Source organism: Ursus americanus, chromosome 36, assembly GCF_024610735.1.
Source record: "Ursus americanus isolate L20-20 chromosome 36, mUrsAme1.1.p, whole genome shotgun sequence".
In the NCBI taxonomy this organism is placed as follows: Eukaryota; Metazoa; Chordata; class Mammalia; order Carnivora; family Ursidae; genus Ursus; species Ursus americanus.
The window spans coordinates 25,278,977-25,304,586 of NC_142162.1; the positions used below are offsets into that span (position 1 = coordinate 25,278,977).

The 25,610-nt window shown below is 37.0% G+C and overlaps 1 protein-coding gene across 14 annotated transcripts in view; it reads left to right on the forward strand.

Moving 5' to 3' along the window:
* The window catches only part of MGA (MAX dimerization protein MGA), a 167,517-nt gene that overhangs the window by 94,734 nt on the left and 47,173 nt on the right, over positions 1–25,610 (forward strand). For all 14 annotated transcript variants that reach the window (XM_045771185.2, XM_045771176.2, XM_045771201.2 and 11 more), the window contains exons 3-9: positions 4,189–5,137; positions 5,910–5,988; positions 6,110–6,205; positions 17,275–17,406; positions 17,614–17,718; positions 18,949–19,610; positions 20,765–21,110. In XM_045771185.2, the coding sequence (XP_045627141.2) occupies positions 4,189–5,137; positions 5,910–5,988; positions 6,110–6,205; positions 17,275–17,406; positions 17,614–17,718; positions 18,949–19,610; positions 20,765–21,110 (2,369 nt within the window). The remainder of the gene's footprint in view (positions 1–4,188; positions 5,138–5,909; positions 5,989–6,109; positions 6,206–17,274; positions 17,407–17,613; positions 17,719–18,948; positions 19,611–20,764; positions 21,111–25,610) is intronic.

The window sequence follows — 25,610 nt, forward strand, 5'->3', positions numbered from 1 at the left end:
TGGAAAGGCTAAGGTAATGGTTTTGGCAAGGTTTTGCTTCTGTTGAAAGCTCTCATCCTGGCATGTAGACAGCTGCCTTTGAACTGTGTCTTCATGTAGAGTGGGGAGAGACTCCCCCACCTTTATGACCTCATTTAACCTTAATTATATCTTCAAGACTCTTTCTCCATGTACAGTCACATTGGGGGTTAGAACTTCAACATTTGAATTTGGGAGGGACACAGTTCAGTCCATTGCAGTGTTTTAAAGATTATAATGTGCACCCTTAATTTATAAAGTAGAATTCAATTGTAGCAGTACTTGTACAGCTAATTATAAGGACAGTCCTTACAGTTCATGTCATTGTACATGTGTTATAAATTCCCCAAACATCATTATTTTATTTGGTTTAAACAGTAGTCACTTAATGAAATCTAAGAAAAAGTGTTATAAATGCTCACATATTTATTTTTCATTCATTCCTGGATCCATTTTCATATTGGTTCATTTCCTGTCCATTCAAAGAACTTCCTTTAGTATATTTTTATTAGCCTTCTAAAAATTGAGATTAATTCATTGCCATAAAATTTACCCTTTCATTTTTTTAAATTTATTTTTATTTTTATTTTTTTAAGTAGGCTCCATGCCCAGTGTGGAGCCTACTGTGGGGCTTGAGCTCGTGACCATGCGATCAAGACCTGAGCTGATATCAAGAGTTGGACGCTTAACAGATTGAGTCACCCAAGTGCCCCTAAAATTCACCCTTTTAAAGTGTATAGTTTAGTGATTTTTAGTATACTCATAGAATTGTGCAGCCATGATCACAGATATTTTTAGGACGTTTTCATCACCCCAAAAATAAACCCCCGGCCCTCTCTTAGTCACTTCTCATTTTTCCCACATCCCCTCCTCAACACAATCCCATTCATACACAACCACCAGTCTCCTTTTTTGTCTGTATGGATTTGTCTGTTTTGGGCATTCATATAAGTAGAGTTACATAATATGTGTGGTCTTTTACTTAGCATAACTTTCTCAAGGTTCATCCACGTTGTAGTGTGTATCTATACTTTATTTCTTTTATTGCTGAAAAATAGTCTTCTATGGATATGGCACATTTTATATATCCGTTTATTAGTTGATAGAAATTAAAGTTACTTCCACTTTTTATTTTTATTTATTTTATTAATTAATTTATTTATTTAAAAAAGATTTTTATTTATTTATTTGACAGCCAGCGAGAGAGGGAACACAAGCAGGGGGAGTGGGAGAGGAAGGAGCAGGGAGCCTGATGTGGGGCTCAATCCCAGGACTCTGGGATCATCCCCTGAACCGAAGGCAGACCGTAACGACTGAGCCACCCAGGCGCCCCAACTTCCACTTTTTAGCTCTTATGAATAATGTAGGCCCGTTCTTTCCCCACTGAATTTTTTTGGTACCCTTGGCAATTGAAGATCATTTGATATAAATGTGGAATTTTTGAACTCTGAATTATATTCATTGGATCTCTATTTTGCCTTCTGCCAGTATCATCGTACTGTTGTGATGACCATGACTTTGTACTAAGTTTTGAAATTGTGAAATACGAGTTTTAGAGAACTTCATTCCTATTTTTCAAGATTTTTTGGGTTATTTTGAGATCCTTGCATTTTCATATGTAAGATCACCTGTGAATTTTTTACAAAAGTCTCAGGTGGAATTTTGATAGGGGAGTATTGCTGTTGTACCAATATTAAGTCTTAAGTACGTAAATGTAGGGTATATTTTATTTAGGTTGTCTTTAATTTCTTTCAACAGTGTTTTGTAGTTTTCTGTGTGCAAGTCTTAACACTTTTTTGGTTCAGTTTATTCCTAAGTATTTTATTCTTATTGATGCTGTTATAAATGGAAATGGAATTTTTTTCTTTCATTTTTGATAACTTCTCTGTTGTAGAAATAACATTTTTTGTGTATATTGATCTTGGATACTCTTGCTAAACTCGTTAGTTCCAGTAGGTTTTCGGTAGGTTCCAGTAGGTCCTTTTCAATCTGGATGTTTTTTATTGCCTTTTCTTTCCTGATCACTCTGGTGGAACCCCTAGTACAATTGAGTCTAAGTTGTGAGGGCTAAGTTCTTGTCTTGTTTCTGATCTTAGGAGGTAGTATTTCTTGCGCAGTCTCAATTTTCTCAGCTGTTTGAAAATGTCTTATCTTTGAAGGCTTCTTTGGTGATCTGGAACATTAGGTTGACTCTTCAATACTGTACTCTTTCAGTACTATCATTCCATTGTTTTCTGGCTTACACTGTTTCGGGTGAGTAGTCAGTCTGTTCTTGTTGCTTCTCTGATGTGTCATTTCTCCTGATGTTCGTAAGACTTTCCTGTTGATCTTTAATTTTTGGCTGCCTGATCTTTATGTGCCTAGGTTTGACTTTCTTTTTATTTATTCTCCTCTGTATTGGCTGAGCTTGGATCTGTGGGCTAAAATCTTTCACTTTTGGGATATTTTTGTTCATTTTTCTCTCCAAATGTTCTCCTTTCTTATGCCTTTTAGAAACGGCAGTTAGTGCTATGTTGGGTCATTTTGTGTTGTCCCACAGATTTCTGACACACTTTTTTTTTTTTTTTGTATCCTTCAGTCTAGGTGATTTACTTTAATAAATTTTAGCTTACTTCAGGTTTCAGATGCGTTAGGGGTGGAATTGGACTCCTCTGCTACGGGAACTTGGAATCTAAGTTGTGGGAGACTACAAGTTACTGATTTTCAGGCCAGCTTCCTGCATCACTGCTGCTTATTCTGCAGAAGTGCTCTGGAGGGTAATTGGTGGGAGTGAGGACCAGTTTTCTCTTAGGGCTTCTCTAGATTTTAGTCTGCTCACACTCTGGTATTGAAAGTTTGACTGATTTCTCTGTGTCTCACTAAAGATCCTTTGTCTATAGCTACTTTTTTTCCTTTGTGCACTTGTGTTTTAGGCAAGGTAAATGGTACTCAGGATTTAAATCAGTATTCATCTGTGGCCAACTGGAGAAGGCTGGTCCCTCTCTAGAATTCAGTTCATTTAGACTTATTAGTAGAGGTCTTCGTTGTCTTTCAAGAAGAAAAGGGTTTTAATTTTCCTAGTGTTTTCTAATTGTTCTGACAGAATTGATTGTCTTCGTGAACTTCCACATTCTAACTGGAAGTGGAAGTCCTCCATTGAAGGATTTTTGAGTAAGGTCAAGATCTTAAGTTGTGCAAGGAACCCTTACACATTGTTGTAAGGGTTGCTTTGTGTGTATTTGAGAGTAATGAAAAATTTTACAAAGACAAGGGACTTTAACTGGGTTAGTTAGTAGTTCTAACACGTCCTCAAGTTGTATTGGTACAATTTATATGCTTTCCAGTGGTTAAATTGGGAGCAGGGGGATGCTAAAAATATGTTTTTTGTTTTTTTTTTTTAATGAAAAACACTGAGTTTACCTGGGTTGTATGTAATTCTTCCAACTACCCTACCCTTTTATTTTGGAAGAATTAATGGTGGATTCATTACATTGAGAGTGAGTTTTTCTATATTAAAGTTGAAAATCACCTGGGAACAACATTGTGAATAAACTAGAAAACTACCGGCTTGTACGTTTTTAAATTGTTACAATGTTATGTTTGCGGGGTTTCTTTTCTAAGATTTTATTTTTAAGTAATTTCTACACCCATCGTGGGGCTTGAACTCTAGATAAATAGAGTCACATGCTCTACCAGCTGAGCCAGCCAGTTATGTTTTATATTGTATGAATTTTATCTCAATTAAAACAGATCAGGCAGTTTGAAAAAGTCCTTTCCTGATGTTTATTGCGATTCTTAGTTGTAAGGGACATTTGTTTGCTTTTTATTGTGGTAAATTGGTATGTTGATTAGTTCTAGTTTGATTTTGGGTCACTGCCTACTGACTTTCAAAATTGAGTTTATTTGAAAAATACCATTAGTAAAATTAAGTGTTATATCTTGCTTTTTATTCGTGATAAGGTTACTTGTAAAACCTTACTCTTTATCCTATATAGTTTTTGTGAGAAATTGATGGAAAGGGTAAAAGTGTGATGTTGATAAACTGTTTTTGAGAACTTTGTTAAGTTATACAGTGTTTTTTGAAGAATGGCTCATGAAATCTGATGTGTCAGTTGGTTTCCAACAGTCTTTCTTTTTTTTCTCCTGAGTCTTAATTTTGCCCTTTTTAACCTCCCTCCCCTGTCTCTTCAGTCTTGTTGCCAACAATTTTGAAGACGGCTCCCATGTAATGTCACCATTAGACCCGAATGGAAACTTCAATGTTGTTATTAAAGAGGAGCCTGTAGATGATTATGAATATGAACTTGCTGAGTGCCCAGAAGGGGTAACTATAAAACAGGAAGAGACAGATGAGGAAACCGATGTATACTCAAACAGTGATGATGATCCCATACTAGAGAAACAGCTGAAAAGGCACAATAAAGTTGATAACCTAGAAGCTGACCATCCGTCTTCTAAATGGCTACCAAATAGTCCGTCAGGTGTTGCTCAAGCTAAAATGTTCAAGTTAGACGCTGGAAAGATGCCAGTAGTCTATCTGGAGCCCTGTGCTGTCACCAAAAGCACAGTGAAGATTTCTGAGCTCCCTGATAACATGCTTTCCACATCTCGAAAGGATAAATCTTCTGTATTGGCAGAATTAGACTATTTGCCTACGTACATTGAACATTCCAATGAGACTGGCTTCTGCTTAGGCAAGGAATCAGAAAATAGTCTTAGAAAACACTCACCAGATCTCAGAGTGGTACAGAAATATCCCTTACTTAAAGAACCTCAATGGAAATATCCTGAGCTATCTGACAGCATTAACTCAGAAAGAGTACCTGACAGCTCAAAGAGTTCAGCCGGGGACCCATTTTTAGGAAAAGAGGACTTGGGCAAAAGGAGAACAACTATGCTTAAGATTTCAACAGCCTCCAAAGTTGTGAACGCTAATCAGAATGTCCCTTCAAATGTCCCTGGAAAAAGAGGAAGGCCACGAAAATTGAAACTCTCTAAGGCAGGGCGACCACCTAAAAACACAGGAAAATCTTTAACTTCTACAAAGAACACTCCTATGGGTCCTGGGAGTACCTTTCCAGATGTGAAGCCTGATCTGGAAGACGTGGATGGTGTTCTCTTTGTTTCCTTTGAATCAAAGGTAAGATTATCATTTTCAGCATTTATTTGGAGGTCAGATAGTGATTCTGGAATTGTATAGTGGTTGATAACTAAGAATCTTGTTTTTTGTAATGCACCTATTATGTGAAGGTGTTTGTGTAGGGAGGGGAGTGTCTCCAAAATGTTTGGCTTAATTAACAGGCACCACTTAAGGTATTTTGTTTGAATGTACTTACATGTCTGCTTTGACATGATTGTTGAACTGCATTTAGCTGGAATTTTAAAACTTGTTGGATCTTACTGGAATTTACATTATTATGGACTTTAAAAAGGCATACATACATGAAAAATTGACTATTTTAGAATACCCCATCCTCTGATTTTCATCAGCAATAGCAAAGTACAACTAATACTGTCTTAGAAATTCTGTTGTCTCACATGGATAGTTTCTTTATTTCACTCCAACTCTTCAATTACATTATTTTTCTTTTAGATCTTTATAGAAGCCTGGTATTTCTAAATGGGCTACAGAGAGGTTGAATTCTCTTTAGCTGGTCTTTTCCTCTCTCTTTGTTAATTGCTGAATAAGCTATCTTTACATGGGCTATAAGAAATCAGTATGTTATTTGGCATAAACAGTTTTATGAGCATATGAGCCTATTCAGATTTTTTGCTTTCTTTTTTTCCTTCTGGTTGAAATGCTATTAATGTAGAACATTTAAAAAATATCAAAAGTATCAGAAAAAAAAGGTTCCTGGTTTACATATAAATTTTTAGAAGTGATACGAACTTCTTTTTTTTTTTATATTTAGGAAGCTCTTGACATTCATGCAGTTGATGGGACAACTGAAGAACCCTGTAGTCTTCAGGCATCAACCACAAATGACCCAGGTATTATATAATAGTATAAAAGGAGAGATATTTGCGATTTGGCTCTAGAAGTGAAAGATATAGTGTTTCTTTTTCTGTAGTATACAGCAATTTATTTTGTCATCGTTTGTTTTCTGAGTAGGTTGCAGAGCAAGAATTTCCCAGTTGGAAAAGGAATTGATAGAAGATTTGAAGGCCTTGCGGCATAAGCAGGTGATACATCCTGGTCTTCAAGAAGGTAATATTTTTAAAAAATATATATACAAGCCAATTTTTAATTTTGTTTTCTCTTTTTGTCTCCTTTTTCTTTTCCCTCTTCTCTCCTTTTCCTGTTGTTCTTCCTCATTTTTGTTTTTCCTCCTTTCCCCCCATTCTTGATTTCATTTCTTTTAGTACTTCTCTCAGCTTGTGTTTTTTTCTCTGATTCTTCTTCTTGTTAATTTAAAAGCTTCTCTAGGTTTTTTTTATCCTAGCAAAAACCTTTCCAACTCTGAAGATAATTGTCTCTGTGAAGTATAATATGCATTTAAAAACTGTGTCATAATAAGAAAGTGGTGTTTTTTTCTGTCTTAAAACCCAGCATTTTCTTCCCTGTTTCTCACTTTTAAGTTTTAGTTGCTTTTTGTGTGTGTGTGTGTGTGTGTGTTTTTGAGGGGGTCCTAATCTTATATACTTAGTAATATTTAAGTGTGTAAATAAAATACTTTTCTCATTGTGTGGCTGTAAACATATTTTGTGTATTTCATGTATTGCTTGGGACGTCAGTTGAAATTTTCACATTATCTCTATTTTGTAATAAATTATCTTGACTTTGATTATGTTGCTTAATCCTGTATTTTAGTATTGAAATCTATACTAGTCTTCTCTTTGCACCCCCCCCCCCCCCGGGGCCAGTGTGTGCAGTCTTTCTTTCTGTGGTTTCACCTACTGGAAGCAGATGATCCTCCTCCTGACGTATGGTCAGAAGGTCAATAGTAGCCTAACACTATGTGACAATGCCTACATCATTCACCTTACTTCATTTTATCACATAAGGCATTTTATCATCTCACATCATCACAAGAAGAATGGTGAGAACAGTATAATAAGATATTTTGAAAGAGAAAGACCACATTTCGTAACTTTTATTATAGTATATTCATATAATTATTCTGTTATTTTCCTTATTGTCCCTAATTTATAAATTAAACTTTATCATAAGTATGTATGTATGTCTAGGAGAAAACTGTGTGTGTGTGTGTGTGTGTATGTGTGTGTGTGTATGTGTATGTGTATGTATTAGGGTTTGGTACTAGGTCTGAGGGTCCGTCCACTGAGGGTCTTAAAATGTATCCCCTGTGGATTAGGAGGGATTGCTATATACTTATTAACCATCATAGCAACTACTGACTTTCCCACTTGCTGTAAATAAGAGATTGTAAACCATGCCCCAGTTTTTAGTTTCTTGTATATTTGATTTTAGGTGTGCTTTTTGGAGTAGTTTATTGAGTTTTTGAGTATTAGTCAGTCCCCCCCCCCCAAAGGATTGTTGAACTGATTTACATTATATAATGGATCATTTACATGAGAGTCTAAGCATTACATGCTAACAAAATGATTTATAAAATGATCAGTTTCTAAATCAGCTAGTAATACTTGAAGAACTTTTGCTTTAATACGAGGCTGCTTGTGTGACAGTGTGATCTCATAGGGGTACCGTGGATTGTAATGGGACAGTTACAGTCACATCATAGTCTTAATGGTAAATAACATTTGTTATCATTTATTGTTAGCTTTCATTTCTGCCATTTTATTTAAATAGTATTCTCTTAACTCTATCAGTTAACTTTTCCTTTATCTTTTTTTCTCCCTCCTGCTTCCATATTTTGTTATGTACTCTGATAATATATAAATATCTTTCAGCCTAATCCCTACTTTTGTTTCAGCCTTTGTTCTAGAGGTAAATATATACATTGCTCCCTGCTGGTCTTTTTGCTCTGGTCTGTTTGCCTATTATTTCCTGGCCGGTTAAGGTTTGAGTTTGTTTTTTCCTTCCCCTACGTATATTGTAGTCAAATCTCATTTTTTTCTCTGTGTAGTTGGGGTTCAAAGTTGAATGCTCCTGAAACCTAAGCAGGTAACCAAATGAAATTAGCCTGATTTTGTGTACGAGGTTGGACTCTGGCAGGCTGGAACATAGGTGCCTCTTTTAAAGGGGTAATCACATCTGTGGATTATTGTCATATGGGAAGGTTGGCCCAGTATTTTCAGAAATTCTCATTGCTTAGTAGAAACTGAAGTCAGAGTTTTTATGTAATGATGCTCAATTTCTAAGTGGTAGAAGCTGATATTAGTTTTTTGGGTGAAGCTTTAAACACTGAGCCAAACAAAAAATGGGTGAACCATCAGTTTTCACCTGCTGTTACAGATTCTGCATTTGGTGTCATTCACAAGTTTTTACTTAATCTTCATGTTGTTAATATTAATTCAACTGTATTCTTATATAGTTTTATTATTTTATTTGTTTAAAGATTTTATTTACTTATTTGAGAGAGAGATGCAAGTAGGGGTAGAAACAGAGGAACCAGCAGACTGCGCTGAGCGTGGAGTCAGACACGGGGCTCCATCCCAGGACCTTGCAATCATGACCTGAGCTGAAATTAAGAGTTGGACTCTCAACTGACTGAGCTACCCAGCCGCCCCACAGAGTTTTATTTAAAAACAAACAAACAAAAAACAGTTAAATCTGTAATTCATATGGTACTATTCATAAGGTGTGAGGTGGAGATCTATTTTGGATTTTTCTCTCTGTTTTGTTTTGGCAGATATCCCCGTACTCCTCAGCCTTTGTTTCTTAAGACTTAGAATTTCAGAAAAATAAGTTACGTTGGCTAAGTATTTGTAGTAACTGAGTGATCCCAGTCACAGGTCCCTTTAAGGTCCATCTCTAAAAATTGATGATTGAAATAATTTGTTAAATTTTATTTCAATAATGTCATATTTCTTTGTATTCTGTTAACTGTGGAGTTTCATTATTTTTTAGAATATAAGCACTTAAAAATCTTTTGAGCTGAAAACTTGAAAAACTTCAAAAGATTTTTGAGTTTGCTTTGAAGTTGTGGAAGAAATGTTAAGCTTGAGGAAGCGTTTTTATTGGTGGCAGTAGTCTTTTTGCTAAAATAAAATAAGAATCTTAATTTTGTTTTCCACAGAACTATAGTTTCTTTCTGTCTCCTGTACTATCTTTATTACATCCAAATTGATTTATTTCCTGTCAATCTGAAATTATCTGTTTTTGAACTTTGAAGTTATTTTTGTAGAATCATTTCTACTTCACTGCTACCAAGTCAATTCTATGTCAATTAAAAATCTTTTAAAAAGGATTTATTTATTTTAGAGAATGAGAGAGAGAGTGCGAGCACTCACATGTACACAGGAGTTGGGGGGAGGGACAGAGGGAGAGGAAGAAGCAGAGTCCCTGCTGAGCAGGGAGCCAGATTTGGGGCTGGACCTCAGGATCCTGGGATCATGACCTGAACTGAAGGCAGATCCTTAATGAGTGAGCCACCCAGGCACCCCTAAATTTTTTTTATTTTAGCTAAGTTTTAGGTTTGCAGGAAAATTGGGAACATAGTAGAGTTCTCGTATACTTTTCGTTCCGTTTCCCTTATTATCTTAACATTAGTATAGTGTGTTAGAATTAGTGAGACAGTATCGATATGTTAATATTAACTGAGGTCCATACTTCATTCAGATTCCCTTACTTTTTGGTTCCAGGATTCCGTCTAGGAAATCACATTTAGTAGACATGTCTCCTTAGCATCCTCTTGGCTGAGACAGTTACTCAGATTTAAAATTTTTTTTTTTTTTTAAAGATTTTATTTATTTATTTGACAGAGACAGCCAGTGAGAGAGGGAATACAAGCAGGGGGAGTGGGAGAGGGAGAAGCAGGCTTCCAGCGGAGGAGCCTGATGTGGGGCTCGATCCCACAACGCCGGGATCACGCCCTGAGCCGAAGGCAGACGCTTTAACCACTGTGCCACCCAGGCGCCCCAGATTTAAAAATTTTTAACGACCTTGACAATTTTGAGGAGTACTGGTCAGATATTTTGTAGAATGTCTCTCAGTTGAGTTTCATCTGATGTTTTTCTCATGTTTAGACTGAGGTTGTATGTTCATGAGAGGAAGATCACAGAGGTGGAGTGCCATTCTCATCCCATCACATCGAGGGTACATTTTATCAGCACGATTTATCACTGACCTTTTCATGTTGTACTCTTTGGAAGTCACTGGGTAGTCCATATTTAGTGATTGGAAGTTATGCTCTGCTTTCTTGAGGTGGAGTATGAGCATATAAATTCATTGGAATTCCTCTGCACCAGAGATTTATCTTTTTCCCCAATTTTTAAAAAAGTTTTTATTTTAATTCCAGTTAGTTAACATACAGTTACGTTAGTTTCAGATGTACAATATGGTGATTTATCAGTTCCATACATCATCTAGTGCTCATCACAAGTACATATCTTAATCCACATCCCCTATTTCCTTCCATGCCCCTATGCCCCTCCCCGCTGGTGACCATCAGTTCTAATTAACAGACTGTTTCTTCATTTGTTACTTTCTTCCCCCCTTTGTTCATTGTTTTGTTTCTTAAATTCCACATGAGTGATACATGATCTTTGTCCTTCTCTGATTGACTCATGTCACTTCACATTGTCCTCTAAAGGGCCATCCTTGTTGATGTTGTTGCAACCTATTTGTTTATTAGATCACTGTGAACTTTTGTCAGTTATAATGTTGAATTCCTTTATGGCAGTCTTTCTTTTCTTTTTTTTTTTTTTTTAAAGATTTTTTTTATTTATTTATTCGACAGAGATAGAGATAGCCAGCGAGAGAGGGAACACAAGCAGGGGGAGTGGGAGAGGAAGAAGCAGGCTCACAGCCGAGGAGCCTGATGTGGGGCTCGATCCCAGAACGCTGGGATCACGCCCTGAGCCGAAGGCAGACGCTTAACCGCTGTGCCACCCAGGCGCCCCTATGGCAGTCTTTCTATCTAGAGCTCTGTGACTCTTGATTTTTAAAAAAATACTGAGTGTAGTGTTAAATTGATAGTTAACTGGAGCTTTTCTTTTTTATAAATATTTGCTTTTCTCTTCTGTGCTGGTTAGTTATATAGGAGTTTATTCCTCTTGAGTGTGTTTTTGTGGGTGCTTTATATTTTAGTGTGTTTAGCTGGGGCAGGCATTTTTAAAAAATGTTTTATTTATTTTTTGGGGGGAGAGAGAGAGCATGAGTGTGCACACGTGCACAAGCAAGGGGAGGGGCTGAGGGAGAGGGGGCAAGTGAATCTCAAGCAGGGTCTGTGCCCAGTGTGGAGCCAAGTGTGGGGCTCAGTCTCATGACCCTGGGATCATGACTGAGCCCAAGTCAAGAGTCGGATAATGCTTAACCAACTGAACCACCCAGTCATCCCAGGCATTTTTATTTTTATTTATTTTATTTATTTTAATTAATTTTTTTTTAAAAGATTTTACTTATTTATTTGACAGAGAGACAGACAGCCAGCGAGAGAGGGAACACAGGCAGGGGGAGTGGGAGAGGAAGAAGCAGGCTCCCAGTGGAGGAGCCTGACGTGGGGCTCGATCCCAGGACTCTGGGATCACGCCCTGAGCCGAAGGCAGACGCTTAACGACTGAGCCACCCAGGCGCCCTTTTTTTTTTTTTTTAAACTACAGTTTATTATCTTAGGTGACTCTGCCTTTGAACCTGAAGTGTACCTTTTTTTCAGTTCTATCTTTAGGAGTCTTTTTTTTTGTAACGGTGTGATAATATGTTTTTAAGAAGTAGTTCCTAATCTGGTGAAAAGGCAGAAGCATTTAGGAGTATAATTTAGTTTAAGCTGTCATACGTGCAAAGGATTTTATGTTTTTGTGGGGATATGCTTTCCATGAATTATTTAGGTATCTTTTCTGCAAGTTAATCTCATTAATAGGAAACTAAATAAGTCTAGGTCTCATGTATGTGTTGAACTGGAAAGGATTTTCTTGCAGGGCAAACACGTCAGGATAGTATAGATAAGCTAAATGGGGAATTACTTTGAATATTGTTGATGTGCCATTGACTTCTACTTTTATGGCTTTAAAAAATTGATAGGTATATTTAAAATAAATTCGTCTTTTTGTTGTTTTTAGAACTTGTTTTCACTTTTGGGGGAAAGTGGAAGTTTAAAATACAAATAAACACAGACAAGAAAATAGGAAAAACAGTCTCTAAATTTGATTGTGTGGGGTCTAGATTTTGCAGGTCTACGTATGGGTACGTTTTTTATCAACTTAATTCCTTTCTTTTTACCATCTATGTAGGCAGCTGTTCTGGCATTTTTTTTGTCAATAATAAGGGTATTTCTCTCTTAAAGCCCTTGAGTATCTTATTTTATCCTTTATTTAGGATTCAGTTCTCATTTGAATTTCTTGTTTTGTGGCTCTACTCTGCTGTCCCTTCTCACCTTTCTTAGTTAATTCTACTTACTCTGACTTAAGAATGACACACTCAGTAAAATTTTACCACATTCCCTTGGGCTTTTCAAGTGTTACTTCTTTTTGCTTACCCCTCTTGGGACTTATTTACACCATTATAACTACTAATGAGTCAGTTGAGAAAATAACACTAAAGCTCCTTGAGGTCTGGGAAATGTCTTTTATCTCTATTACCACCTGTATTAGTATTTCATAGAGAAGTGCAATAAATTCTTAAAACATAAAACCCGGTGTGGTGGATTAATACTTATTTTGCTGATGAGGAAGTGAAAGCCGAGAGAAATTTAGCCCAAACATAACACTAGAAACCAGTTGTTTTGACTCCCAATCTGATTTTTCCCTGATTGATTGGAAACATGAGGAAAGAATTATTTTATTTGCTTAAAAGAGTTTATTTTTGGGGTGTCTGGGTGGCTCAGTTGGTTTAACAGCCAACTCTTGGTTTTGTCTCAGGTCATGATCTCAGGGTCCTTGGAATGAGCTCTGTGTTGGGCTCCGCCCTTGTGTGTTGGGGGGGTCTGCTTGAGGGTTCTCTCCCTCTGCCCCTCCCCCTGCTCATGCGTGTGCACGCACGTGCCCTCTTTTTCTCTCTTTCTCTCAAATAAATAGGGGCACCTGGGTGGCTCAGTCGGTTAAGCTTCTGACTTCAGCTCAGGTCATGATCTGTCTCATGGTCCTGGGATCGAGCACCAGCTGGGGCTCCCCACTCAGTGGGAAATCTGCTTGTCCCTCTGCCCCTCCACCTGCTCGTGTTTTCTCTCTCTCTCCCTTTCTCTGTCTCTCAAAGAAGTAAATGAAGTCTTTAAAAATAAAAATAAAAATAAATTTTAAAAAACGGAGATTTTAGGGGCACCTCGGTGGCTCAGTCGTTAAGTGTCTGCCTTCGGCTCAGGGCGTGATCCCGGAGTTCTGGGATCAAGCCCCATGTCAGGCTCTTCCGCTGGGAGCCTGCTTCTTTCTCTCCCACTCCCCCTGCTAGTGTTCCCTCTCTTGCTGGCTGTCTCTCTCTCTCTCTGTCAAATAAATAAATAAAATCTTAAAAAAAAATAAAACCCAGGTTTTATTTTATTTTATTTTTTTTTAAAGATTTTATTTATTTATTCGACAGAGATAGAGACAGCCAGCGAGAGAGGGAACACAAGCAGGGGGAGTGGGAGAGGAGGAAGCAGGCTCATAGTAGAGGAGCCTGATGTGGGGCTCGATCCCATATCGCTGGGATCACGCCCTGAGCCGAAGGCAAGACGCTTAACTGCTGCGCCCCCTAGGCGCCCCCCAGGTTTTATTTTTAAGCGGTCTTCACACTCATTGTGGGGATTGGGCTCATAACCCCCAGATCAAGAGTTGCACACTCCACCTACTAAACCTGCCAGGTGCCCCTGGAAAGAATGTTTTATTGATGTTAATGTTAATCATATCATGTAATTAAATAAAAATAAAATATTTAAAGAACTGGACTTAATTACTAAAACAGCATAGTGATATAATGATCTCTTACATTCAGGTAAGTTCTGTGTGGAGGATACACAAATTAACCATAAGAGTTAGTGGCTCATAACCTATCTAATGCCTTCACTTTTCAGGGGATGAGTATTATGTAAACCTTTTATTGGAAACCTGTACCTATGACTTTTTTTTTTTTTTAAAGATTTTATTTATTTATTCGACAGGATAGAGACAGCCAGCGAGAGAGGGAACACAAGCAGGGGGAGTGGGAGAGGAAGAAGCAGGCTCATAGCGGAGGAGCCTGATGTGGGGCTCGATCCCATAACGCCGGGATCATGCCCTGAGCCGAAGGCAGATGCTTAACCGCTGTGCCACCCAGGCGCCCCTGTACCTATGACTTTTAATGGCTATTACTACAATACTTAATACTTTGAACTCCTTTTGGTTTCAGTTTTATTAAAATTTAAGTTAAACATTTTTCTGCACAATATGAAGCCAGTAATTCAGAGGTGAATGAACCCAAATGAGAAGATGATCATTTATAACAGAAAAATACAAATTTAAGAATAATAGGATATGAATTTAAAGCAGAAGATTTGGAACAGGTGTTAACACTGACATCAAATGTTGAAGAGAAATTGGATCAGCAAGAGCTCTTATGCACTATTGGAGGGAGTATAAATTGAGAGTAATTTGGCATTATTTAGTGCACAGATTCCCAACTAGTGCATTGTTGCACATGGTTATCCATGATATGTGGCAGATAATACGCTCTTGAGATAGTGATCTCCTCCGAATGGCCAAGCTTGGCCAAGGGTTATTAATAACTGTAGAGCTGGTTGCCTCCAACTACAAGCAGCCTCAGGTTTATCCCAGTTTGTTGTATAATTATCATTTTTTAAAAGATTTTATTTATTCATTAGAGAGAACACAGGCAGAGGGAGCAGCAGAGGGAAGGAGGAGAAGCAGGCTCACCACTGAGTAGGGAGCCCGATGGGGGGCTTGATTCCAGGACCCTGGCATCATGACCCGAGCCGAAGGCAGACACTTAACCGACTGAGCCACCCAGGTGCCCCTAATTATTTTATGTGCCATTACACAAGAAGGGTTCAAAATAACCAAGTGTGTCATTAAACTTCTTAGCAGTGAATATCAGACTCTACAGATGAAATAGAAGATAAATTTATTAAAGAGTATCAGATGACTTACAGAATCTCCTGAAAAGCCAGAAAAACACGCTCTAGGACTGTGCAGTCAGGAAAAATGCACACATTACTTTTGCAGAATGCGCACACAAGCAGTCCACAACATTGGACAATCACCACCATTTTCAATATGGACACTGCACACAGTATACGTACAACCAGGACCTTGGTTACTTCTACCTCTAAAAATTCTTTACTCGGCTAAACACCATCACCGTCATTCACACAATTCTGCATAATATCCCTTCATGCTGCTGTTTCCCAAATTGAAGTCTTTCATGGGTACAGCTGATTGGTAAAACCTGTGTTACATGTCTGCATGTAAACTGCAAGGGAAGGTGGAAAATGAGTTTTTCCTAACACCTACCTTGAAGAGACTGGAGTTATAATGGAAAAAAGTAACAGGGGAAGGGTGTTCAGAATATTTTGGGCAGCCACAAATATGTTGAGCATTCACAACATCCAGTACAATTGAAAGATGAACATATCCCATTATATAGCAATTCCATTCTTGGTTAAATGCCACATGGAAAAGTTAAATGGACTAGAGAAGCTCTAACACATCATATGTGTGATGCACATTCTTGTACACAATGAATAATTACACTGGAGCACTGCTTGTAATTGTTAAAAATAGAAAAAACCTAAAATGGATGAAGGAAGCTGGGGGATACAGGCTTCCAGTTAAGAAATGAGTAAGTCACAGGGATGAAAGGTACAGCATAAGGAATATAGTTGGTGGTATTTTAACATGTGTCAGCTATACTCAAAAAAAAAATTTAAAAATTTAGGAAACAACCTGATTCTCATCTATAGGAGAGTAGTGATTAAATTGGGAGGACTATGTTTTCATAATCTGGAGTAGTGTACAGTGGTGAAAATAAATGATCCGGAGATAAATCTGTCAAAGTAGACAAATCTGAGTTGTAAAATGTAAAGGGGGGGTAAAATCCCACCAAAGACTGTAAAAGGATATGTTAAGTAAATACTTTACCAAAAGAGTACCTGTTAATCTACAAATAAGTTATAATATTTATAGGCTCAATTAACCATAAATATCACTAATAATTATTAGGTAATTAGGAACCATAATTCAGGCCAGAAGCATAGTCTATGGCAAATTTGTATTAAAAGTTCTAGGGACACCTGGGTGGCGCAGTCGTTAGGCGTCTGCCTTTGGCTCAGGGCGTGATCCCGGCGTTCCGGGATCGAGTCCCACATCGGGCTCCTCCGCTGGGAGCCTGCTTCTTCCTCTCCCACTCCCCCTGCTTGTGTTCCCTCTCTCGCTGGCTGTCTCTCTGTCACATAAATAAATAAATAAATAAAATCTTTAAAAGTTCTAGAAGGGCGCCTGGGTGGCTCAGTCGTTAAGCACCTGCCTTCGGCTCAGGTCATGATCCCACAGTCCTGGGATCAAGCTTCGCACAGGGCTCCTTGCTCAGCGGGAAGCCTGCTTCTCCCTCTCCCACTCCCCCGGCTTGTATTCCCTCTCTTGCTGTCTCACTCTCTTGTCAAATAAATAAAATCTTAAAAAAAAAAAAAGTCCTAGAAAGTCTTTGAATTATAAATGGTCTTAATTCTGCTATGTTCATATATTAGTTACGTATTGTTGCTTAACAAATTACCATAAACCTAATACACATACCGTCTCATTTTCTTTGGATTGGGAGTTTGGACATGGCTTAACTGGGTCCTCTGCTTAGTGTCTCACAGTGCTGCAGTCAAGATGTCAGGTCTGGTTTCTCAGAGGCTTGACTAGCAGGATTCTGCTTCCAGTTGCCCTCAGGTTGTTGGCGGAATTTATATCCTTGCAGCTTTAGCAAGATGGGTGATACATGCACTCATATTATCACATACACCAAACCATGTATATCCCATCCCTTTCGCCACTTTTTGTATGTTAGAAATGAAGCACAGGCCCTATCCATACTCAAGAGGCAGGAGGGAGGATTACAAAAATAAGTAATATCAGGAGGTGAGGATCATGGGGTCACCTTAAATTTAGTCTCTTCGCCACTTCTAATTTTTATTTCATTTCTGCTCTCCATTCTCTCCTTTACCCTCTTCTCACACCTTAAAAGTTAAAACAAAACAAAACAAAAAGCAACAACCCAGTGTAATTTGTGATTCTTTTTCCTTGCAGTGGGCTTAAAATTGAATTCAGTGGATCCGACAATGAGCATTGATCTTAAATATTTGGGAGTACAGCTACCTTTGGCTCCAGCCACTAGCTTTCCTTTCTGGAACCTTACAGGAACCAACCCTGGCTCCCCTGGTGAGTGTGTAGCATTTGTAAAGTCAAACAAAGTTGTGATATAAATAAAAAAGCCCCTTTGTAGAGACATTTAGGATATTCCAAGGTAGATTTTTTTGCCTGGTGGCATAGTCTTAATGTATACATTTTAGATTAAGTTTTACTAATTAATTAGGTATTAAATATTGGCTTGAATGTTGGTCATCTCTTTTACTTTTTCTTTTATAGATGCTGGGTTTTCCTTTGTTTCTAGGACAGGGAAGACCAATGACTTCACCAAAATCAAGGGATGGAGGGGAAAGTTTCATAGTGCTTCTGCATCTCGGAGTGAAGGTAATGCTTTTTAAAAAATAGTAAATGTGTTCTGAAACATGTGGCCAAAGCCTTTTGTTAAAAGTAAGTTTTGGTTGTTTTTCTTTATCTCTTCTTACATGCTTTAAAATAAATGGAAAATAATTGTCTTGCCAATATCTGATCATTCCCTATGTTCCATATCCGGAACCACGTCAGGCTTAAATAATCCCTGCACCCTTTTTTCATTGCACTTTCTTTTGTTACTCCTACAGTTATTGTTTTTTTCCATTTTTTAGTTTTTTGGGGGTGGGGGCAGAGGCATAGGGAGAAAGAATCTTAAGTGGGTTCCATGCCCAGCACAGAGCCCGATGTGGGTCTTGATCTCACAACCCTGAGATCATGACCTGAGCTGAAATCAAGAGTTGGATGCTTAACTGACTGAGCCACCCAGGCTCCCAACTCCTGCAGTATCATAAGCATCATTCTCAAGTATTATTTCAGAACTCTATACTTCAGAGCTATAGAGTGATTCCTGACAGCATTATACTTCCAGGTAAACTTCTAACCCAAACATTTTGACTGTGTGCCTGTTGGTCTCCTTTCTTAGTGCTTTTTCCACTGCACTTATTTGCAGTTTACATTCTAGCCAGATAAATTTACCATGTATCCAAAATAGTTTTTCTCATTTTTGAATCTTTGTACAGTGTTAGTATAATTTTTGTCTGTCTACTACTATGCTTTTTCATTCCTTAAAAACTAAATTTTATACATCTCTTTTTGTGCCCTCGCCTCTTCCCTTATGTTTTATATTAGAGTCCAGGTACTACAATCTGTTAAATAATCTCTTGGTGTTCTATTGAGGTTTGACTTGAGTATATTTTTTGCTCTTATGTTTTTACTTAAATGTAGTTTCTCTGCTAAGGTATTAATTAAGTTATAGACTTAATAGACTATAGACTTATAAGGTTATAGACTATAAGGTTATAGACTCTTCTCTTAGTGTTAATTATTACTGTTATCGCTTTGCAAAAATTAATGTAAATATATGTAATGAGATGGTTTTAGATAATGGAGTTTAATATAATGAATATATGATTCCATCTCTTCACTTGGTTTAATATTATATATTTTTTCCTTCGTTCTGAGGAGGGACAGTTCAGAAGATTCAGTAGCTTATAACTTAAAGCTTTTGGCCTTTTTTAGTATATTTTTCTAGAGATCTAAAGATCTGCCATATATTTCTTTAAGTATCTACATCTCTATTTCTAGGTGGAAATTCAGAAGGTCCACTGAAAAACCGTTCTGCTTTCTGTAGTGATAAGTTAGATGAGTACTTGGAAAACGAAGGCAAGCTGATGGAAACAAGTATGGGTTTCTCTTCTAATGCTCCCACATCTCCTGTGGTATACCAGCTTCCCACCAAGAGTACCAGCTATGTACGAACACTTGACAGTGTACTAAAGAAGCAATCTACCATTTCCCCTTCTACCTCCTACTCTTTGAAGCCTCATTCTGTGACCCCTGCCTCTCGAAAGGCAAAGTCTCAAAACAAACAGGCAACTTTTGGTGGCCGAACTAAATCATCTTATAAATCCATTTTACCCTACCCTGTTTCACCAAAGCAGAAACATGCTCATATGATGCCAGGAGATAAGGTTGCCAAGAATTCTTCAAGTACCATCTCAGAAAATCAGGTGAATAACTTTGTTGTGCCAACTTTAGATGAAAATACATTTCCAAAGCAAATTAGTTTGCGGCAGGCACACCAGCAGCAGCAGCAACAGCAACAGGGAACTCGCCCTCCAGGCTTGTCTAAATCTCAAGTGAAGCTAATGGACCTGGAAGACTGTGCACTTTGGGAAGGGAAACCAAGGACCTATATCACTGAAGAGCGAGCAGATGTATCCTTAACAACTCTGCTTACTGCTCAAGTAAGTATCTGTTGGTTTTTTAGAAGCATATTAGTTCATGGTTGGAAAGAATTAGGTTAGTGAGGGGAAATGGGAATGGGCTTTTTGGCGGAAGGATGAGGCATTTAGTTACCTTAGTGATAGGATAATTAAGAAGATTTTCTTGTCTTCTATATTTGTTCTTTGTAACTAGACACCTTATTGTAGATCCCCTCCTGCCACTAGAGGGAGACAGTACATTTGTGCTTTTGGATAATGTCTTTCACCTTGCATTAAGTCAGCTGGCCATTCTGAAAATCTCTAATTTCATTCTCTAGCGTGTGGGCAAGTATGTTTGCTAATCTTGTTAAAACCGCTTTGAAAGTTCTCCTTAAAAGTACATTTCAGAAAATTTTTAAAAATTATAAACCTGTGGAAAAAAGCTTTTGTAGTTTATAAAATGTTATATTGAGAATTTTTCACTTATTATTGATTTATCTATCTTAGCAGCCTCTAGTGCATGTGAAATGATAAAACAGCATGTGACTAATTTATTTTTTTGCTCATGAAATTTGTGTGCCTTACCTTCCATTTTTAAATTATGTGACTAAATTCTAGACCTGAAGATCATCGGATGTTGGGATTAAATACACAGTGTGTCCTTTATTATTAATCATTCCTAAAGACTGTTATGTACATATCATCCTATTCCCTTTTTATTAGTTACTGGAAAGCAGGTGTCAGCAAACTATTTTTGTAAAGGGCCGGGTAGTAAATACTTTAGGCTTTGTAAGCCATACACACTGTGTTGCATTTACTCAACTCTGCTGTTACAGTGCCACAGACGTTTTGTGTTCCAGTGAAACTTGATGAAACAGGCTGGATTTGGCCTGTGGGTCTTGTCAGCCCCTGCCTTTGAACATTACATGTGATTTCTATTGAAAATAAATTCACCACTGTTGATATTCTGGCCATAATTAATTTAAATATTCTCTTGTCTGTACTATGCTTTAGAAAGGCAGATTGTTCAGAGTCCTGATTATATTCATGTGCTGTCCTTTAAATATACTGCTGATCTTGTACTATTAGTACTGAGTGTTCAGAGTCCAAAAAGGCAGACCAGTATATGACTTGTAAGTTGTGGGTGGTGTTGGGGTATGATTCAGTAGATTTACAATTTTTTATTTTAACTTTAGGCATCTCTCAAAACTAAACCCATCCACACAATCATAAGGAAACGAGCCCCTCCATGCAACAATGACTTCTGTCGATTGGGTTGCGTGTGTTCCAGTCTAGCTTTGGAGAAGCGCCAGCCTGCTCACTGCCGCCGACCAGACTGCATGTTTGGCTGCACTTGTTTGAAAAGAAAAGTTGTACTTGTTAAAGGAGGATCCAAAGCTAAGCATTTCCAGAGGAAATCTGCTCATCGTGATCCAGTATTTTATGATGCTTTGGGAGAGGAGCAAAGAGAAGAAGAAGAGGGAGTCAGGGAGGAGGAAGAACAATTGAAAGAGAAAAAGAAGAGAAAGAAGCTAGAATACAGTGAGTATTAATTGAGAGTTAAAAGTGTATAGTTTTAGTTTTTCAGAACAGTTTGATGATTTCAAATATTACTGTTAGTTACATTAATCCTTTAATCAGTGGTCTAGTAAGATTTTTGAGAAATTCTTATTATCTTTAAGTGTTCTTTCTTTGTGGGTTGTGTGCACGCACGCGTGCACACACACACACACACACACACCCACCCACCCCTTTTTAAAATATAATTTGTCTTTTGAAGATGGCTTTTTTATGCTACATTTGAATCATTCTCTCATTTGGAATTCCAGAATGTCTTTGAAGCTTCATTTGTTTTTCTGTGTCTCCCTTCTCTTCCCCTGTTCTTTGAATATACACATGATCAGTAGAATCCATCATTCTCCTCCCCCCAGCTTTTATTGCGGTATAATTGACAAGTAAAATTGCGTGTGTTTAAAATGTACAGCATGACGATTTGGTATATGTTGTGACATGATTATCACAATCAAGTCAACTAATACATCTCATTATTTTCTAAAAGAAGAAATTTGTAATAAGACCCTCTGGTCCTGATTCGAGCCATTCACCAGGTGATTGTGGAGTTTTGGGGACAGGATAAGGGCATAACTGAGTTAAGCATTATGTACTATTTTGAAAAGCTTATTTTTCCTTTTTGATAAAATATTATGTAGACCCACCAAATTACGTATTATATCATTCTTGATTTTTTTCCTTTCTGTATCTTTTTATTTTGTTCAAATACAGTGAATATATTTGTGCCATACAATTGAAGAGTTTTTGCTTCTTAGTTTATTAGGAGACTAAGATTCCTTTTTTGGCAGTTTATATTTACATTCGCTGTTGATTGCCGCATACTTATTTCAGTCATAGTAGATATTTAGTATTTCAGTGTATGTTCTTCCAGGATTTTCTGTTAATACACTTGTGTGCATACATACATGTTTCTGTAGAAATGGAACTACTGTGTATGTGGTATCATAACCTTTAGAAATTTGATATCATAAAGTCATGTTTTGTTCTCCATATCAACAAGTATAGACCTATATTATAATTTTAGTTTTAATGGCTTCATATTATTAGTCCTTTTGGTCTGACCTTTAGCCTTTTTATATTTTCTTTATTATAAACACTGCAGTGATGAAAATCCATGTTCATGATAGGCTATTAAAAGTGGAATTGCTGGGGCAGTGAGAGCACTTTGAAGGTTTATAGATGTTTCTTGAGTTGTACCAAAGTACACATTTACCAATAGTGGGATAGTGCTGGATTTTCTATACTTTTAACACTGGATAGTTCATCTGATTAGGCAGAAATTGATACTTTGTTTTCAAATTTATATTTCTTCAAGTAGTAGGTTTATTGACCTTTTGTCATAAACTTCTGTAAATTTGACTTTTTGAATTCTTTGCTCTTATTGGAGCGCTTGTGTTTTCCCCTACATTTCTAAGAGCTTCATTTTTCACAGGTTATAATTTTGTAATTTATATTTTAGTTTTGTTAATAGTTCTTCCCTATTCCCTCACTTGGTCTGAAAAAGGAAAAAGCAGGGATGGTTAAGTCTAGTGGTCTTTTAAAAAAACTTTTTATGGTTTCTGTGTTTGGAGTCTTGCTTAGAATGTCTTTCGTTATCTGCAAGATTAAGTACTAATTAGATTAATTTATTTGATGGAATTTATTTGATGTGAAATTTATGGGAGGGAATCTTCCCAATATGGCTAGGCAGTTTTACCATGACTTACTGAGAAGAAATACTTTCCCTACTGACTTAAAATGTCACCTGTCATTTAGTAAATTGAAAAATATTTATGTCTGTGTCTGTTTCTGGTTTCTATTGTCTGTTTTGTGATGAGTACCAGACTGTTCTAATTGGTATTTCAGTGCTTAAATAAGATATTGCCTCCGTATACCTAAAAGATCTTTATATATATATGTGTATATATATATATATATATATATATATATATATATATATATATATATATATATGGTTTAATAGGTTTAATAGGTTTAAAATGAAATAAGAATTATTAGTTTAGTTCTATCTATATCTCCTTACTGAGTTTTTCCCCATTTTGCACTTAAAGCAATACTTTCCCATTTCAAAGTAACAAGAGTAAGTTACAGAAGCCACATGAGTATTAAAACTGTGTATCTGTAAGGCTTTAGTAGTTTGCTTTCTTGGTTAGTGTATTTACCCTGTGTCTTATTCTTGACCTGAATTAACTCCAAAAGCTAGCCAATTATCAAAGTAGTTTTTGTTTTTCTCACTGGTATTAGACCAGTATAAAAAACATGTCTTACTATGCTCTAGGAGCCATCAGTTTTCTTGTACTGTTAGGGAAGATGAGGAAAGGAGGGAAGATATTTTTGTTATGACTGCTGTGGAAAAGCAATAGAAACAGGGAAGAGTTCTTGGAGGCAAAAATGTTGCTGAAACCAAACAAAAATATACATAAAAATTGGAAGAAGATGAAGAAATCTTTGTCTGTTTTGAAAAAAGGTAGGTGAGGAAAAGAAATTATTGATGATTTAGGGGAGTTGTAGAGGTAAGAAAATGAGAGAGAAAATACTCAAATGATGGAAAAACTTATCTCTAAAGGACATGAAATTTCACATTTAAAGGGTCCCCTGAATAGTAGGCAATGATAAGTTTAAGAAGATTCTATCCAGAGACGTTTCTGACATTTGTAACATTAAGAATAAAGAAGATATCCTGAACTCTTTTAAAGAGAAACAACTTTGCCTGGGAAGTATTTAAAATCAGTTTGATGTCAAAGAGATCATCATCATCAGTAATTAACACTGGATTTAAAAAATGAATTTATTTTTTTCATCGTGATAAGTGTACTTTTTAATTCCATCCCCTATTTCCCTCCCCCCCAACTTCCTCTCTGATAACCATCTGTTTGTTCTCTATAGTTAAGAGTCTGTTTCTTGGTTTGTCTTTTTTGTTTTCCTTTGCTCATTTGTTTTGTTTAGGAAATTCTGCATATGAGTGAGATCATATGATATTTGTTTTCCTCTGAATGACTGATTTCACTTAGCATTATACTCTCTCAGTCCATCCATGTTATTGCAAATGGCAAGATTTCATTTTTTCTTACGGCTGAATAATATTCCATTATATACATATACCACATCTTGATATTCGTCAGTCAGTGGGCACTTGGGCTGTGTACCTAAATTTGGCTATTGTAAATAATGCTGCTTTTAACATAGGGGTGCATGGATCCCTTTGACTTAGTGTTTCTGTAATTTTTGGGTAAATAACCAGTAATGTGATTCCTGGATCATAGGGTAGTTCTATTTTTAGCTTTTTGAGGAACCTCCATACTGTTTTCCAGAGTGGCTATACCGGTTTACATTCCTAGCAACAGTGCAAGAGGGTTCCTTTTTTCCCCTACATCGTCTTCAACACTTGTTTCTTTTGGTTTTGATTTCAGCCTTTCTGACAGGTGTGAGGTGATCTCTCATTGTAGTTTTGATTTGCATTTACCTCATGATGAGTGGTGTTGTACATCTTTTCATGGTCTGTTGGCCATCCCTCTTTATGCAGAGCACTCTGTGAAGGTTATAGCATTTAAATCTTACAACCTATTATAAGAAGGCTTCTCCATTTTACAAATGCACTAATAGAGTGTTTAGAGAGTTCATGTAACTTGTTCCCCAAGGTCAGCTTGGTTTTAAGGGAGTGGTAGAGATTTGAACCCAAGTTTTTCTGACTTGAAAGTCCTCATGTTTTTTTCTATTGTTTAAAATATGATCTTTGAAATCTGGCCTTCATCTGATGATAATCTGTTTACCCTTTTGTTTGTAAAAAAAAAAAAAAAAAGTACTGCTGCTGATTTAAAGGCACTGTGCTTTAGCTACTGTGGGTGGTATCAAGAGAAGGGATAAAACATGACATTCCTGCTTGCTTTGCCCACTTAGAGTTTGTTGGAGACGTCTACAAGTTAACTGTGTAAAGGGAAGATAATGAAATTTATAGCTGATTAGGAAAAAAGGAGAACACACAAATTATCAATATCAGGAGTGAAGAGTGACATTACTACAGACATTCAAAGGTTAGTAGAGAACAATTTAATGCCAGTAAATTAGACAGATGAAATGACAAAACTCTGTGTTAGACACAAAGCTGCCAGGCTCACTCAAGAAGAAATAAGTAACTGCTTATCCCTATACATATGAACTTGTAGTGAAAAACTTCACGGTAATGATTCTAGGTCCAGATGTCTTCACTGGTGAATTCTGAAACATTTAAAGAAGAAATAATACCCATTTTATGTAAATGCTCCTATAAAATGATCTCATTCTATGAGACCAACATAACCCTGATACTCAAACCAGAAAAAGACGTTACAAGAAGATGGTAGAGTACTGTCCCTCGTGAACATATGTACAGATTATAAATACAATTTTAACATAATCAAATCCAGGAATATATTTAAAGAATAATATATCATGACCAAGTGGGATTTATGCCGGTGGTGCCTGGTTGATACA